Here is a 13,887-nt window from a genome sequence, read left to right as displayed (position 1 = left end):
TTTAGCACACTTTTCATATAGTTTTTGGTCCATGCTCGTCTTGCCCCGAGGGGGTGGTCATATTGCCCCATATGGTAAATATAGACATCATAAAAACAGCTTTTTTAAAACCAGTTTATAAGATACTGAAACGTTATTAATCAATGTTTATTGATACTTATGTCAAAGACGGGTCAACATAAAGGTGTTTCATGGACAAATCAGCAGAATTTGAAGGAGTGTCACTATTTTACAAGGGTTACCGCTTAGGATGGCCATCTTGCCCCACTTTCCCCTAAGTAAGTTGAAAGGAACGTCCTTTTTAACTTCAAGCGTCTTCTTGATTATATAATTTGAACATTTACATATAAATTTTAATAGCCATTCATATACTCTAACCACTAAAGATCAGTGGAAATTTTCAGAACTACCCAAGAAATAGTTTGAAATCTCACTTTAGGATTTATTCTGTTATTACAAAACCAATAAATCATCTAACCTCTTTTTATTTCCTTTTGATTCTTTACGCAAAAGGCAATTTGTCAAAGCTTTATTTCGCACCCGACATCACAGATACACGAAATCCACATGAGACTCACTGATACAAGTGGGCCAAGGAGAACTACTTTCCATAACATATGAAGTTTTACGCTCATGCATGTTGTTGATTATAATTACACACAGTCGTCATTGCACAGAAGCCAAAATAAAAACACTGACAAAACATGATTGATCGATTCTCCGGATTTTCCCAACTTATGGCATGGATTGTTAAATTAAAAACTAGCCAAAAAACTCGCACTAACCTGCATTAATTGTCGTTGTACGTAACAGTAGCTGCAACAGTACCACGCTTGTGGCAGTAGTCAGCGTCCTCCAGGCTGATAACACCCGACGACTTGACCCTCTCGGTCCCGTCGATCTGGGGCATCGTTGCTCATTACTACGCGTCGCTGTTGTGTAGCGCAGCGCTGTTCTAGTCGGTGTACTCGTTGAAATCCGTTGCTTCACCATCTTACGATCCCGATCACTATCATGTTGATAGTTCTTCCGCGCGGTAGTATAACGGTCTTCGACATATCGAGCCATCTTCTTAGCGCTATTGACGATGGTGGCGGGTACTTGATCTAGTCGCTCATGGGCTTCCATTTTTGCACGGGTTTATTGCGACACAAGACCCACCGTCGTATCTAGTCGATTACTCATCGCCCGCTGGAAATGGATGTTTTTTTTTCATTTTCGTTTTTTTTATTGATAAGAACAAGCGCGCACATTAGCGTAGCTAAGTAGGGGAGATGGGGGTTTGATATACACTGATTACTTGAAAGTTAAAGAAGGGGCTGCAATTTTCTTACGTACTATACAAAACTATATACCATGTCATTGATTGATCCACCTAGCGGTGTTTGTGTCTTTCTCGTGCATGAGATATTATGCGAGCAAAGTTTCAGTTAGAATTTCATAGCGTGTTTTTGTATGAACATCGTATTTAGGCCATAACTTTCGATGGCATAGTCCGATCTGGCCAATTTTCAATAGAAAACAATGGGAAACGATACCCCGCCTAAAGCAATTAGTTGCAAGCAAAACGGTTCAATATAATTCCTTATGTGTCTCCGCGCATTCTATCACAAAATTGTCTTAAAAAGGTTTAATCAGTCAAAAACCCAAGTTCCAGTATGAACGTTGAGCGCCAGGGTGGCCAACGACCACCCACAGGGATTTTTTTTAAAGAATTCCAATATAATCTTCCGAATAAATTAGGAACTTAGGAACTTATGAAGGAAGGAACTTATGTAGGAACTTATGAAGGAATACTTATTTTTGATGTGAAGTTTTGTAGGGACTCCGGTGAGATTTTCTAGCAGAATTCGGGTGGAAACTTTCGAAAGAATTAATGTGATAATTTAATAATGATACCGGGGACATCATCTTAAGGGTTTCTGGTGGGAATTTATGTAGGCAAAAATTGATGAAGAATTCTTTATGCAAATTTCTCATGGAATTACAGTTAAAATTTTTAGAGGTATTCTGTCCTTCTACGCATAATTGTCCCATGTTACCCTTGATGAAAAATCTCAAACTCGAGTCAATTTGTCCCACTGAAAAAAATAAGTTGTTGTCTGATGATAATAGAGGCTGAAAACCGTTTAAATAAGTAGGGATTCGTTTTATGTCCTGGAAAAGTGTTGCCTACGCTCATAACATCCCAAAAATATTTGATAAATTTGAAGATCGAATCGATTCTTAAATTGGTGGGACAAATTGACTCGAGATTGAATTTTTTCATCAAAGGTAACATGGGACAATTATGCGTAGAACGGCAGTATTCCGGTTAGAATTTTTGAAGAATTTTGTTGAAAATTTTCAAGCGAATTCCAATGGGAATTCAATAATTCATGCAATATTTTCCGAATGAATACCGGTGGAAATTGTTGAAGGAATTGCGTTGGGAATTCCCCAAAGAATTTCTACTATGTTTTCCTGAAGAAATTGCTCAACATTGATCGAAGGTATTCTGTTAGGATTTTTTCTGCATTGTATTCCAGAGAAAAGCAAGACACATCTAGCATGTTACTCACAATTCTGTTTAAGAACCATACAATAATATCTTAATTTTATTGTAGTTATTCGTTCCGTTATTTTCATCTCAGTACCCTCAGAAACTCCCTCAAAACCAGCTACGTCAATGAGCGCGCAAATTAAAAGTACTCTTCGCTGATAGGAACCATCCACTCGGCCCGTTACACTCACGTACACTGTTGTATAGCCCGAGCAAGGTGTCGATGGGAGCTTCACACTCTGTTATCACACGTTATCGCGTAGCGGCCGCGATGAGGATTGTTTAGCAATCCTCCCAAACTGTCCGTATATTTATTTATTTTCCACGAGGCACGATAGCACACAGATAGCAATTGGTACACTGCCTAAGGGTACAGCACCCGAACGTTGTTCCCTGCTGCTCCGCGCCGCGCTTAGTTTACTGCTTTGATTCTTTGATGGTTATTTGAATATGCATACACTTAACATTTCACATACTTTGTAATTAAAGCCGTTAGCTCACAAGCGCTTCAATAGCTATAGAATACACAACACCCAAAGCAACTACAGGCGCAGGTTGATGATGTTTGCGGATGACTTTTTTCTTTCGTACGAACCACCGCGTTTCGACTAGACACTGCTGGACGACACTGAAACGAGACAAGATAAAGAAATTTGTTTTAGATTGAGCAATTTCCACAGGCACGATAATTACGTTAGGAATAAGTCAACAAGGTATTACTTGAACACCATAACTCTGAGATGGATGATAAATTACGTGATTGTCGAAATTTCTAGATATCATTTCAACCCGTATCGTACCAGACTTCAAACGATTTTGGCAACCAACAAAACCATTCATTCATTTATTTAGTCTACATCTAAACAGATAACACTAAATCAACAATTTGACGCCACAATACACGGTTCGAGGCCGCATCTCTTCATTCTCGTATACGCCCCACGCTCGCCAAGTCGTTCTGCACCTGGTCTGCCCATCGCGTTCGCTGCGCTCCACGTCGTCTCGTGCCTGCCGGATCGGAAGCGAACACCATCTTTGCAGGGTTGCTGTCCGGCATTCTTGCAACATTCCCTGCCCATCGTACCCTTCCGGCTTTAGCTACCTTCTGGATACTGGGTTCGCCGTAGAGCTGGGCGAGCTCATAATTCATTCTTCGCCGCCACACACTGTCTTCTTGCACACCGCCAAAGTTGGTCCTAAGCACCCGTCTCTCGAATACTCCGAGTGCTTGCAAGTCCTCCTCGAGCATTGTCCATGTTTCATGTCCGTAGAGGACTACCGGTCTTATTAACGTCTTGTACATGACACATTTGGTGCGGTGGCGAATCTTTATTGACCGCAGTTTCTTCTGGAGCCCGTAGTAGGCCCGACTTCCACAGATGATGCTCCTTCGTATTTCACGACTGACATTGTTATCAGCCGTTAGCAAGGATCCGAGGTAGACGAATTCCTCGACCACCTCGAAGGTATCCCCGTCTATCGTAACACTGCTTCCCAGGCGGGCCCTGTCGCGCTCGGTTCATCCCACAAGCATGTACTTTGTCTTTGACGCATTCACCACCAGTCCAACTTTTGCTTCGTATTTCACGACTGACATTGTTATCAGCCGTTAGCAAGGATCCGAGGTAGACGAATTCCTCGACCACCTCGAAGGTATCCCCGTCTATCGTAACACTGCTTCCCAGGCGGGCCCTGTCGCGCTCGGTTCATCCCACAAGCATGTACTTTGTCTTTGACGCATTCACCACCAGTCCAACTTTTGCTGCTTCACGTTTCAGGCGGGTGTACAGTTCTGCCACCTTTGCAAATGTTCGGCCGACAATGTCCATGTCATCCGCGAAACAAATAAATTGACTGGATCTGTTGAAAATCGTACCCCGGCTGTTACACCCGGATCTCCGCATGACACCTTCTAGCGTAATGTTGAACAACAGGCACGAAAGTCCATCACCTTGTCTTAGTCCCCGGCGCGATTCGAACGAACTGGAGTGTTCGCCCGAAATCTTCACACAGTTTTGCACACCATCCACCGTTGCTTTGATCAGTCTGGTAAGCTTCCCAGGGAAGCTGTTCTATTTTCCATAGCTCTACGCGGTCTATACTGTCGTATGCCGCCATGAAATCAACGAACAGATGATGCGTTGGGACCTGGTATTCACGGCATTTTTGAAGGATTTGCCGTACAGTAAAGATCTGGTCCGTTGTCGAGCGGCCGTCAACGAAGCCGGCTTGATAACTTCCCACGAACTCATTCACTAATGGTGACAGACGACGGAAGATGATCTGGGATATCACTTTGTAGGCGGCATTAAGGATGGTGATCGCTCGAAAGTTCTCACACTCCAGCTTGTCACCTTTCTTGTAGATGGGGCATATTACCCCTTCCTTTCACTCCTCTGGTAGCTGTTTAGTTTCCCAGATTCTGACTATCAATTTGTGCAGGCAAGTGGCCCATCTTGATGAGCTCAGCTCCGATACCATCCTTACCAGCTGATTTGATTGGTCTTTATTAGCTGTTGGATGGCATCCCTAACTTCCCTCAAGGTGGGGGCTGGTTGGCTTCCATCGTCCGCTGAACTGACGTAGTCATCTCCTCCGCTGCCTTGACTTTCACTGCCTGTACTCTCAGCGCCATTCAAATGTTCCTCGTAGTGCTGCTTCCACCTTTCGATCACCACACGTTCGTCCGTCAAGATGCTCCCATACTTATCCCGGCACATTTCGGCTCGCGGCACGAAGCCTTTGCGGGATGCGTTGAGTTTCTGGTAGAACTTGAGTGTTTTTGAGAACGGCACAGCTGTGCCATCTCCTCGCACTCCGCTTCTTCCTGGCGGCGTTTCTTCTCCTGAAAAAGGCGAGTCTGCTGTCTCCGCTTCCGTCTATAACGTTCCACGTTCTGCCGGGTACCTTGCTGCAGCGTGACCACCCGCGCTGCGTCCTTCTCCTCCAGAATCTGTCTGCACTCTTCGTCGAACCAATCGTTCCGTCGACTTCGTCCCACATACCCGACGTTGTTCTCCGCTGCGTCGTTAATGGCTGCTTTAACTGTATTCCAGCAGTCCTCAAGAGGGGCCCCATCGAGCTCACCCTCTTCCGGCAACGCTGCCTCGAGATGCTGCGCGTATGCAGTGGCGACATCGGGTTGCTTCAGTCGCTCTAGGTCGTACCGCGGCGGTCGTCGGTACCGAACATTGTTGATGACGGATAGTTTTGGGCGCAGTTTAACCATCACTAGATAGTGGTAAGAGTCGATGTTAGCGCCATGATATGTCTTGACGTCGATAATGTTGGAGAAGTGCCGTCCATCAATCAGAACGTGGTCGATTTGTGATTCTGTCTGCAGTGGTGATCTCCAGGTGTACCGATACGGAAGGCTGTGTTGGAAGTAGGTGCTGCGAATGGCCATATTCTTGGAGGCAGCGAAATCAATTAGTCGTAGGCCGTTTTCGTTCGTCAGCCGGTGTGCGCTGAACTTCCCAATAGTCGGTCTAAACTCCTCCTCTTGGCCAACCTGAGCGTTCAAATCTCCTATGATGATTTTGACGTCGTGGCTTGGGCAGCTATCGTACTCACGTTCCAGCTGCGCGTAGAATGCGTCCTTATCATCATCAGTGCTTCCGGAGTGTGGGCTATGGACGTTGATTATGCTGAAGTTGAAGAACCGGCCTTTGATCCTCAACCTGCACATTCTCTCGTTGATCGGCCACCACCCGATCACGCGCCTTTGCATATCACCCATCACTATGAAAGTTGTTCCCAGCTCGTGTGTGTTGCCGCAGCTCTGGTAGATGGTATGATTAAATACCTCTAAACGTTCGCACCATTGATCCCTTCCAACAAACCTCCTGCAGCGCTACGATGCCGAATCCACGGTCCTTGAGCACATTGACGAGTATGCGTGTGCTCCCGATGAAGTTGAGATTTGCAGTTCCACGAACCGAGTTTCCAATTGCTAGTCCCTTTTCGTCGCAGTGGTCTTCGCCGATGGTTCCGGTCCGTACTCTCTTGTTGATTGTTCGTTGAGTGAGTTTTTTTTGGCTGCCTTGCAGGGCCTGACACCCAAATTTCCGGAGGACCATTCCTCCTTATTTCCGGTGGACCATGGTGCACAGTTTCACTTAGAGTCCCTCGCTGGCACTCGGACGATGATCAGCCGCCCCTAACATGGAGAACAGACGCTGTTGTGAGCCGATTCTGACATCCTTTTTTTCTCCCTGAAACGGAACTTTTTAGTTGGACACCATCGATTATTTGCTGCGTCCCCTATCAAATGAGATTCCTGGATTTTTTTTCTTCCAATCATTAAATAAAAACTAAGGGGGAATCGGTTATTACCAAGTTATAGAGTCAAAGAGCATAACAAAGCCGAACTCGATAAATTTATTAACAGCTTTTCTTAGCTTGAATGGAGATTATGCACTGCATCATAATTTTATGCACATATACACCCAATTCTTTCCCAACACATACCAAAATTGAAACATGTTATACGAAAGAATAATATTAACTGGTGTCACAAAATTATTCTACAAAGCAGAACCATGCTAAAAGTGGCTGAAAGGGAAGTAAATAACAAGCATATAAAAATGTGAAAAAAATGCTGTATTTTGTCCTAGAAATCAAATCGCTGCGATGCGTAGTTAATGAGAACGAATTAAACGAGTGATTCAATCAAAAAGAAAATTAATTTCACTAAAATGATGTGGCTCTTTTAAACAGCAGCTTAGTTTTCACCCTATTTTTAAAACAAATCTAGACCAACATTTGAAAAGGACGTAACAGCCAAAAATTATTCTTTCTGATTCTTCCTCCACATATAGAGCTATATATGCAGTCGAAGAATCAGAAGGAATAAATTTTGGCTGTTACGCCCTTTTCAAATGTTGGTCTAGAAATATTAACACGCCAGTTATTTATGATATTGCAATGCGTAGGTTTGGAGAAATACTCATTAGAAACGATTGTTTTCACCAGAAATTCACAACCAAATCAAAATGTTGTTGATTTTTCATTTTGTAGTCGTATTATTGATATTGGCACTCACTTTAAATAACATTTAATAATTTGATCAAGCCCGAGGTCAAGCCATATACCACCTACAGAAAATCTACAGCAAACACAAAATCTGGACGACCAAATTCAGAAAATCGTGCTAAATGAATGAATCCTATGAAAACAACTTCAAAATCATACTTCAAATGCTTTTTCTTCTAAACGACACTTATTTTCATGATTCTTGGTACAACCAGTAGACTTTAAAGCGATCGATGAGCTTCCCTTTCATTCATCTATTTGAAGGAAAGAATCTAGATGAACAATACGCGAGGAGAAAAGGATGAACGCTGTCATCAGAGGAAAAGTAGAATCACTGAAATTTAACATAGCAAGGTATAGGCAATGGAATTGAAAATAATTTTAAAAATTACAAACAGAGATTTTCTTGAAAATGATTTATTAGGCTGGATTAGAAATTTAATAAAGATTAAAAGTAGTACCATCTCCGGAATCATTTTAAGAAAAAACTTCATTGTCATTAACAATCAAATTAGTTTATGTATAAAGTAGATAATCAAAATTCTAACCTCATGCTATAAATTATTTGTAAATAAATTTCATTTTAAAATTTTGAAAATTATTTTGAAAGCTGCATCCCATACCTCGCTGTGAAATTATTTTCATGATTCTACTTTTTCTTTTGACGACAGAATTCATTCTTCTGCTAGCGTATACTCAGAACCGTAATTCCAAAAATCCTTAACAATGATTAGGGCCTCACTAATATCTGTCAAAACTAAACAAAACAAATGAACCGTTTGTTTGAGAAACTGCATATGTAAATAACATTTTTGGTCAAAATGAGATTTTTATATATTCTGAATCCTCGTCCAAAAATACGTATTCTGGCAAAAAATATGAAAAAAAATTTTGTTCAGGAGTGTATGAATTTTTTTTCGTTTGTTTGAGAAACTACATATGTCCACGTACTTTGAAGAGCAATTGTGGTGTACTGCTTACATTTTTTGCACTGAAAGTGTCCCAGGGTGTTGAGTTTTACCAAAAACTATTGATCTGTATCGAAGAAATCGAAAGATTAGGTGCAAATTTGTTCAAAAACAGTTTTTTGTTGTTTTCTCGAAAAAGTGTAAAATGGACTTAAGCAGTTTCTCAAACAAATGATTCAAATGTGTTCCTTACTATCAAAACCGAAAAAATATCCCATAATGCCGAGAAAATACATATCTAAAAATTTCCTAGGCCGAATCAGGAATACATCTCAGCCATTTTGAGCATGGTCTTAACCTGCTCAGCTCACAGGTAGGTAAAAATGGTTTGATAATGTCATCTTTGGAATTGTGATAAAAAAATTGACTGGTTTTAAAAAATCTTTTGTCTTGAATGTCGGAATTCCATCGTTTTTCAAAGTCAAACAATTAATTCGTAAATTCTCATATATCTGGATAAATGTCTACGAATTTTTCCAATTTACATTTAAATCCAAAAAGTGTAACAAACCAAAAGTATATTGATCAGAGCAGAGATTGCATACAAGTGAGTTTAACCATTGCGAAGTGGTAATGTTTGCTAGCCAAATGTTGAGATTCACATTTCACTTCAAAACGAATTTCATGAGAAACTGCTGAAAATAAGGTTGGAGAATTATCGTTCCGTTTCAGGAAAAATTTATAAGAAGTCTATTGTCTGTTTAATCTCACAGTTTTCAAAGAATCTCAAGAATAATCTTCAGAACAAAACGCAGATACGCTGATTCTCCGAGTTGCTGTGCATATTCATGAACAATTTTTGCTATGAAATTCAAAAGTTGGGAGGCTTGATCTTCTTTCTATGATACCTCCTCAATAAATACTTTTTAGAGCAATCCCTTCATTACATCTGTTAAATTTACAAAAAAAAGACGCTTGAGAAGAATTTATATTTTCTTGAATTTTTTCGCCAAACTTTTCTGTGGATGACTAATCATGGATTGGCAACAACTAAAAATACAAATATCCTGTAATTGTGGTGGAATGTTGACATTTTTATCAGTGAAGACCATTTAGCATAACGGGTGGCAACTAAAAAATTGAAAAGAAAAGAATGACTTGGGAAAAAATACAAAGAAGTACAGTGCAATCTGATATATGTTATACAAAGAGTTGTCCTTAGTATTTAAATTTTGACTAATGATTATCAGCATATGGTCCGTGGTTCGCCGTGCGGCGCAGCTTAGTCTTGCTGGTATGACATGAACGCTGTACGGATCTGCCATTTCGATCTCCCAGATTTCTGCTTCTGATCCTGCTTATGAGTTGCTTCGTGCCTTTAGCCTTGCAATTACTTTCGTATACAATAGAGCTGTTTAGACCTAATAATACTATGACAGTTTTCGAACATTTTCACGCTAAAAATGTTCGACCGTGTACTTTTCCTATGATCATTGTTTGCTTGAAAAATTTACAATGCGCGCCGCAGTACTTCTTGTTTTGACGGCATGTTGTAAGCAATGTTGGAGTGAAATTGTGTGTGTGACTGTGTGACAATTCTATAAGGAATCATTCTAAGAATTCATTCACATAAAGTCATATTTCTGTGAAAGCATTATTATTATTATAGCAAAGTATTGAAGTCACTCCATTTTTTTAGTTGCCACCCGTCATTTATGGCTTTTTGCTGTGAAAAAATGATAGCATTTGGTCATTATTGGGAGAAGTTATTCAAATTTTGCGTGGCCACTAAAAAACATCTTTAGAAGGGACAAAACTCAGTAAATAATAGAGTAAATAAGGTTTTCAATCAAAAAAATAACTCGCCACATAACGATCATTTGTCTGGGGGATCTATTATAATAATAAGCTACACCCAATATTTTTTTTACACTGTTGGTATGCACCGAATAAACACAATGACGTTTGAACGGTGCGCTGTTTACTAAAAATGAATACTTGAATGAACTCGATGAATGAAAAGTATTCATTCTTAGTAAACAGCACACCGTTCAAACGTCAATGATGAACTCGGTGCATTGGACCATAAGAGCAGCGAGTTAAATGGCTGGCGAAGTTTCAGATCGATCATTTTTCAAGATCCGTAATTTCATTTCCGCCATGAACAAAGCATACATAAAGCTTTATTTAAAAAAAAAATCTTATTCGATAGTTTCAAAATAGTTGAAAATAGTGACTTTTTGCGAGGAAAAGTGACTTTAGTGACTTGAAGTCGAAAAAAGAGACTTTTTAGTATCTTGCCCGGAAAAAATGACCAAGTTAATAAAAAGTGACCCGATACCATGCCTGCTGATCCCATAGTTCTATCTGGCCTTGTATATGGCTAATTTTCAATAGAAAACAATGGGACAGGATTCTGCGTCGAATGCAACTTGTTGCAAGCCAATCGGTTGAAGGTAAGTGCCTTAATTAGGCCCTTTATTGTGCCGCCCAGTGTATGTTAAATAACAATAGTAGTTTTGGTTTAAATTAAAATGAAATCAATCAAGTTTATTACTTTTTCTGTGAAATTTTTAAACATGTTGGGGTGTTTTAAACATGTTGGGGTGACAATGGGTCAAATGGGGGTTATAATAAGTCACATAAAGCTTATAGAATAGATTGAATTGAATGAACGATTTTGCTCTTCGACCTCCAGACTGATGGTGAGAGCGATGACCGCGATGACCCATTCTCACCATCCAGACTAGGGTGGCTCAAATTAGTATGGGAAAAACTTTTTTCAATTTTTCTTATTCGGTTCTATTTGATGCCCTGATGCTCTGGACAAATTTTCAGCCAAATCGGTCAACGTTTGGGCGGTGCTAAACTCGTTAGAAGTTAATATGCAAAAATATATGCAGAAACATCCAAAAACAGTGAATTGCAGTTGGATGGCACAACTTACGTTGAAGAACTATGATACTCCATCTTGTAGAATAAGAGGGCGGCCCATCAAAAAAATTGAAAAAATGTTCTTTGAGCCACCCTAATCCAGACCCATTTGAACCCCCGATATGGCGGCGGTTAGAGTGATTCAAATTTTTACTTTTTCGCTGCTCTATGCTTAAACGATAACATTTGCTGTTTTATTAATCCTCCTAAATTTTTAGCTAATTTGGATGGGTAACTAGACTGAGTGCGCGCAGTTTGAAGTTTGTATGGAAATTAATATAGAAATAGCCACTTAGTAAAAAAAACTGTTCCGTGTTGCGACCCATTAGCTATTTAAATGTAATCGACACGATATAGAATACTTTCTAAACTAGATAGAATACTTTACATAGATACATAGAATACTTTCTAAACTAGAGGACAGTTGTTGTTGCGAAGCGATCTGACTTTTGTAAGCAAAGTTATAAAGAAAACAAAAATGCTCATTATTGGCATTGATGTTTTTCTTTTACGTGTTAAATTGAATTTACCACGTTAGTTAGTTAGTATTTCGTTAGTATTTTCCTAATAACTTATCTTGCAAGCATAGAATCGTTTCGCAACAAAGACGATCAGTTTCATTGCAAATTTTTCTATGTTGGTAACATAGCCATTAGGGTGGCTCAAAAAACACTTTTTAAATTTTTTTGATGGGCCGCCCTCTTAAACGGTTCTATTTGATGCCCTGATGCTCTGGACAAAATTTCAGCCAAATCGGTCAACGTTTGGGCGGTGCTAAACTCGTTGGAAGTTTATATGGAAAAATGTATCCAGTAAAAGCGAAAAACAGTGATTTGCAGTTAGACGACACAATTTACGATGAACAGCCATGATGCTCGTTCAGTTATTGTAGAATTAAATACAGAATGTTATGCTGAAAACCGCGAGAAGATTAGAGTTTACTTGGCAAAAATATTAGCATTTTACTGGAGTGTTGTAGGGGTGAATTTATTTCTTTTCAAAGGTAAAAGAAACGAAATTTGCTCAAACCTCACTACAGAGAAATGCTAATAACTTCGCCGGACAAACACTAATCTTCTCGCGGTTTTCAGCATAACGTTCTGTATTAAATCCTTCAGGATCTGAATGAGTATCATAGCTGTTCATCGTAAATTGTGCCATCTTACTGCAAATCACTGTTTTTGGATGTTTCTGCATACATTTTTGCATATAAACTTCCAACGAGTTTAGCACCGCCGAAACGTTGACCGATTTGGCTGAAATTTTGTCCAGAGCATCAGGGCATCAAAAAGAACCGAATAAGAGGGCGGCCCATCAAAAACATTGAAAAAAGTTTTTTCCATACTAATTTGAGCCACCTTAATAGCCATACATTCTAAGCGCTTAATAAGCAACGTTGCGGAACGGTTTACTACAAAAGTGACTGTTTTCATAGCAATTTTCATACAAACTTCAAACTGCGCGTGCTCAGTCTAGTTACAAATTAGCTAAAAATTTAGGAGGATTAATAAAACAGCAAATGCCATCGTTTAAGCATAGAGGAGCGAAAAAGTCAAAATTTGAATCACTCTAACGGCGGTACTATTCTTAATTTCAGCACAAAATGGTAAGCTAATGTCTCAAGATGTTTTTCCTTTCTCATATACAAAGTACACAATCGCCCATTGTGTTCCGTAGTTATTTACAAAACATTGTTTTTTTTTGCAAAAAAAACCTTGAAACAAATTCAATAATGCGCGAGAACGGTAGGGGAATTGGGGGGAATATGACTACATAACACCAACGCTACGTGGATTAATAGTTTTTTTTTAATGAAAAATGACAAAAAACATATTTTGCATATAAATAAAGCAGAAACATAACTAACCGTTGATCAATAAAATTACAATTACAAAATATGCATCACAATAATAAATTCAACAAACTTATCACTTACCTTGAATTTTTTCACTTTTATTTACTTTTGCGAAATTAGCCGTAATCGTCATGAATATGCTAACGTTGATTCACACAGCTTATTTAAAATTGGAATGCTTCCAAAGTATAAACACCGTGATCGCAAGCGTCGAAGGCGGCCTGAAATTTCATCCACTCTTTACACTAAAATTCAATCTAAAATTGCACAGCAAGTACACACCGAGGAGAATGTTGTTTTGTTGAATATGCTTTTCTTCTTGTTTTCTTCTCTCCAATGCACAGATCGAAACCGATCGCCACAATGCCAGTGGTCGATGATTGGCCGTTGTATATTTCACTACCAGCAGCTATTTTTCCTCCGCGTTTTGTTATTACTTTTCGTTTCACATTTCCCACGATACAGCACAAACGTATAGAACTACCGACTGGATTCCTTTGGATACGGAATGACTCAAACACACACCTGTAGGATTCTGGTCGGTTTTTATTGCTCTCTGAATTCCTTCAGCTGCCAATATGGTTGTTTGCACAAATACAACTTTTTATTGGATC

At 39.6% G+C, this 13,887-nt stretch overlaps 1 protein-coding gene across 7 annotated transcripts in view; it reads right to left on the bottom strand.

Annotated features, from left to right (window-relative positions):
* LOC134205641 (protein sidekick) overlaps window positions 1-13,887 on the bottom strand; it is a 351,195-nt gene extending 337,308 nt beyond the window's left edge. For 4 of the 7 annotated variants that reach the window (XM_062681083.1, XM_062681084.1, XM_062681085.1 and 1 more), the window contains exons 1-3: window positions 13,355-13,887; window positions 2,738-3,170; window positions 786-1,191 (exon numbers count right to left, since the gene is read on the bottom strand). In XM_062681083.1, the coding sequence (XP_062537067.1) occupies window positions 786-1,128 (343 nt within the window). In that variant the 5' untranslated portion in view covers window positions 1,129-1,191; window positions 2,738-3,170; window positions 13,355-13,887. Of the gene's footprint in view, window positions 1-785; window positions 1,192-2,733; window positions 3,171-13,354 lie in introns of all 7 variants that reach the window. The other 3 variants (XM_062681080.1, XM_062681079.1, XM_062681081.1) reach the window with 3 other exon arrangements.

The sequence above is a fragment of the Armigeres subalbatus genome, chromosome 1 (assembly GCF_024139115.2).
Source record: "Armigeres subalbatus isolate Guangzhou_Male chromosome 1, GZ_Asu_2, whole genome shotgun sequence".
NCBI lineage: Eukaryota > Metazoa > Arthropoda > Insecta > Diptera > Culicidae > Armigeres > Armigeres subalbatus.
The sequence above is the reverse complement of the archived record's forward strand: the minus strand, read 5'-3'. Positions and strand labels throughout refer to the sequence as shown.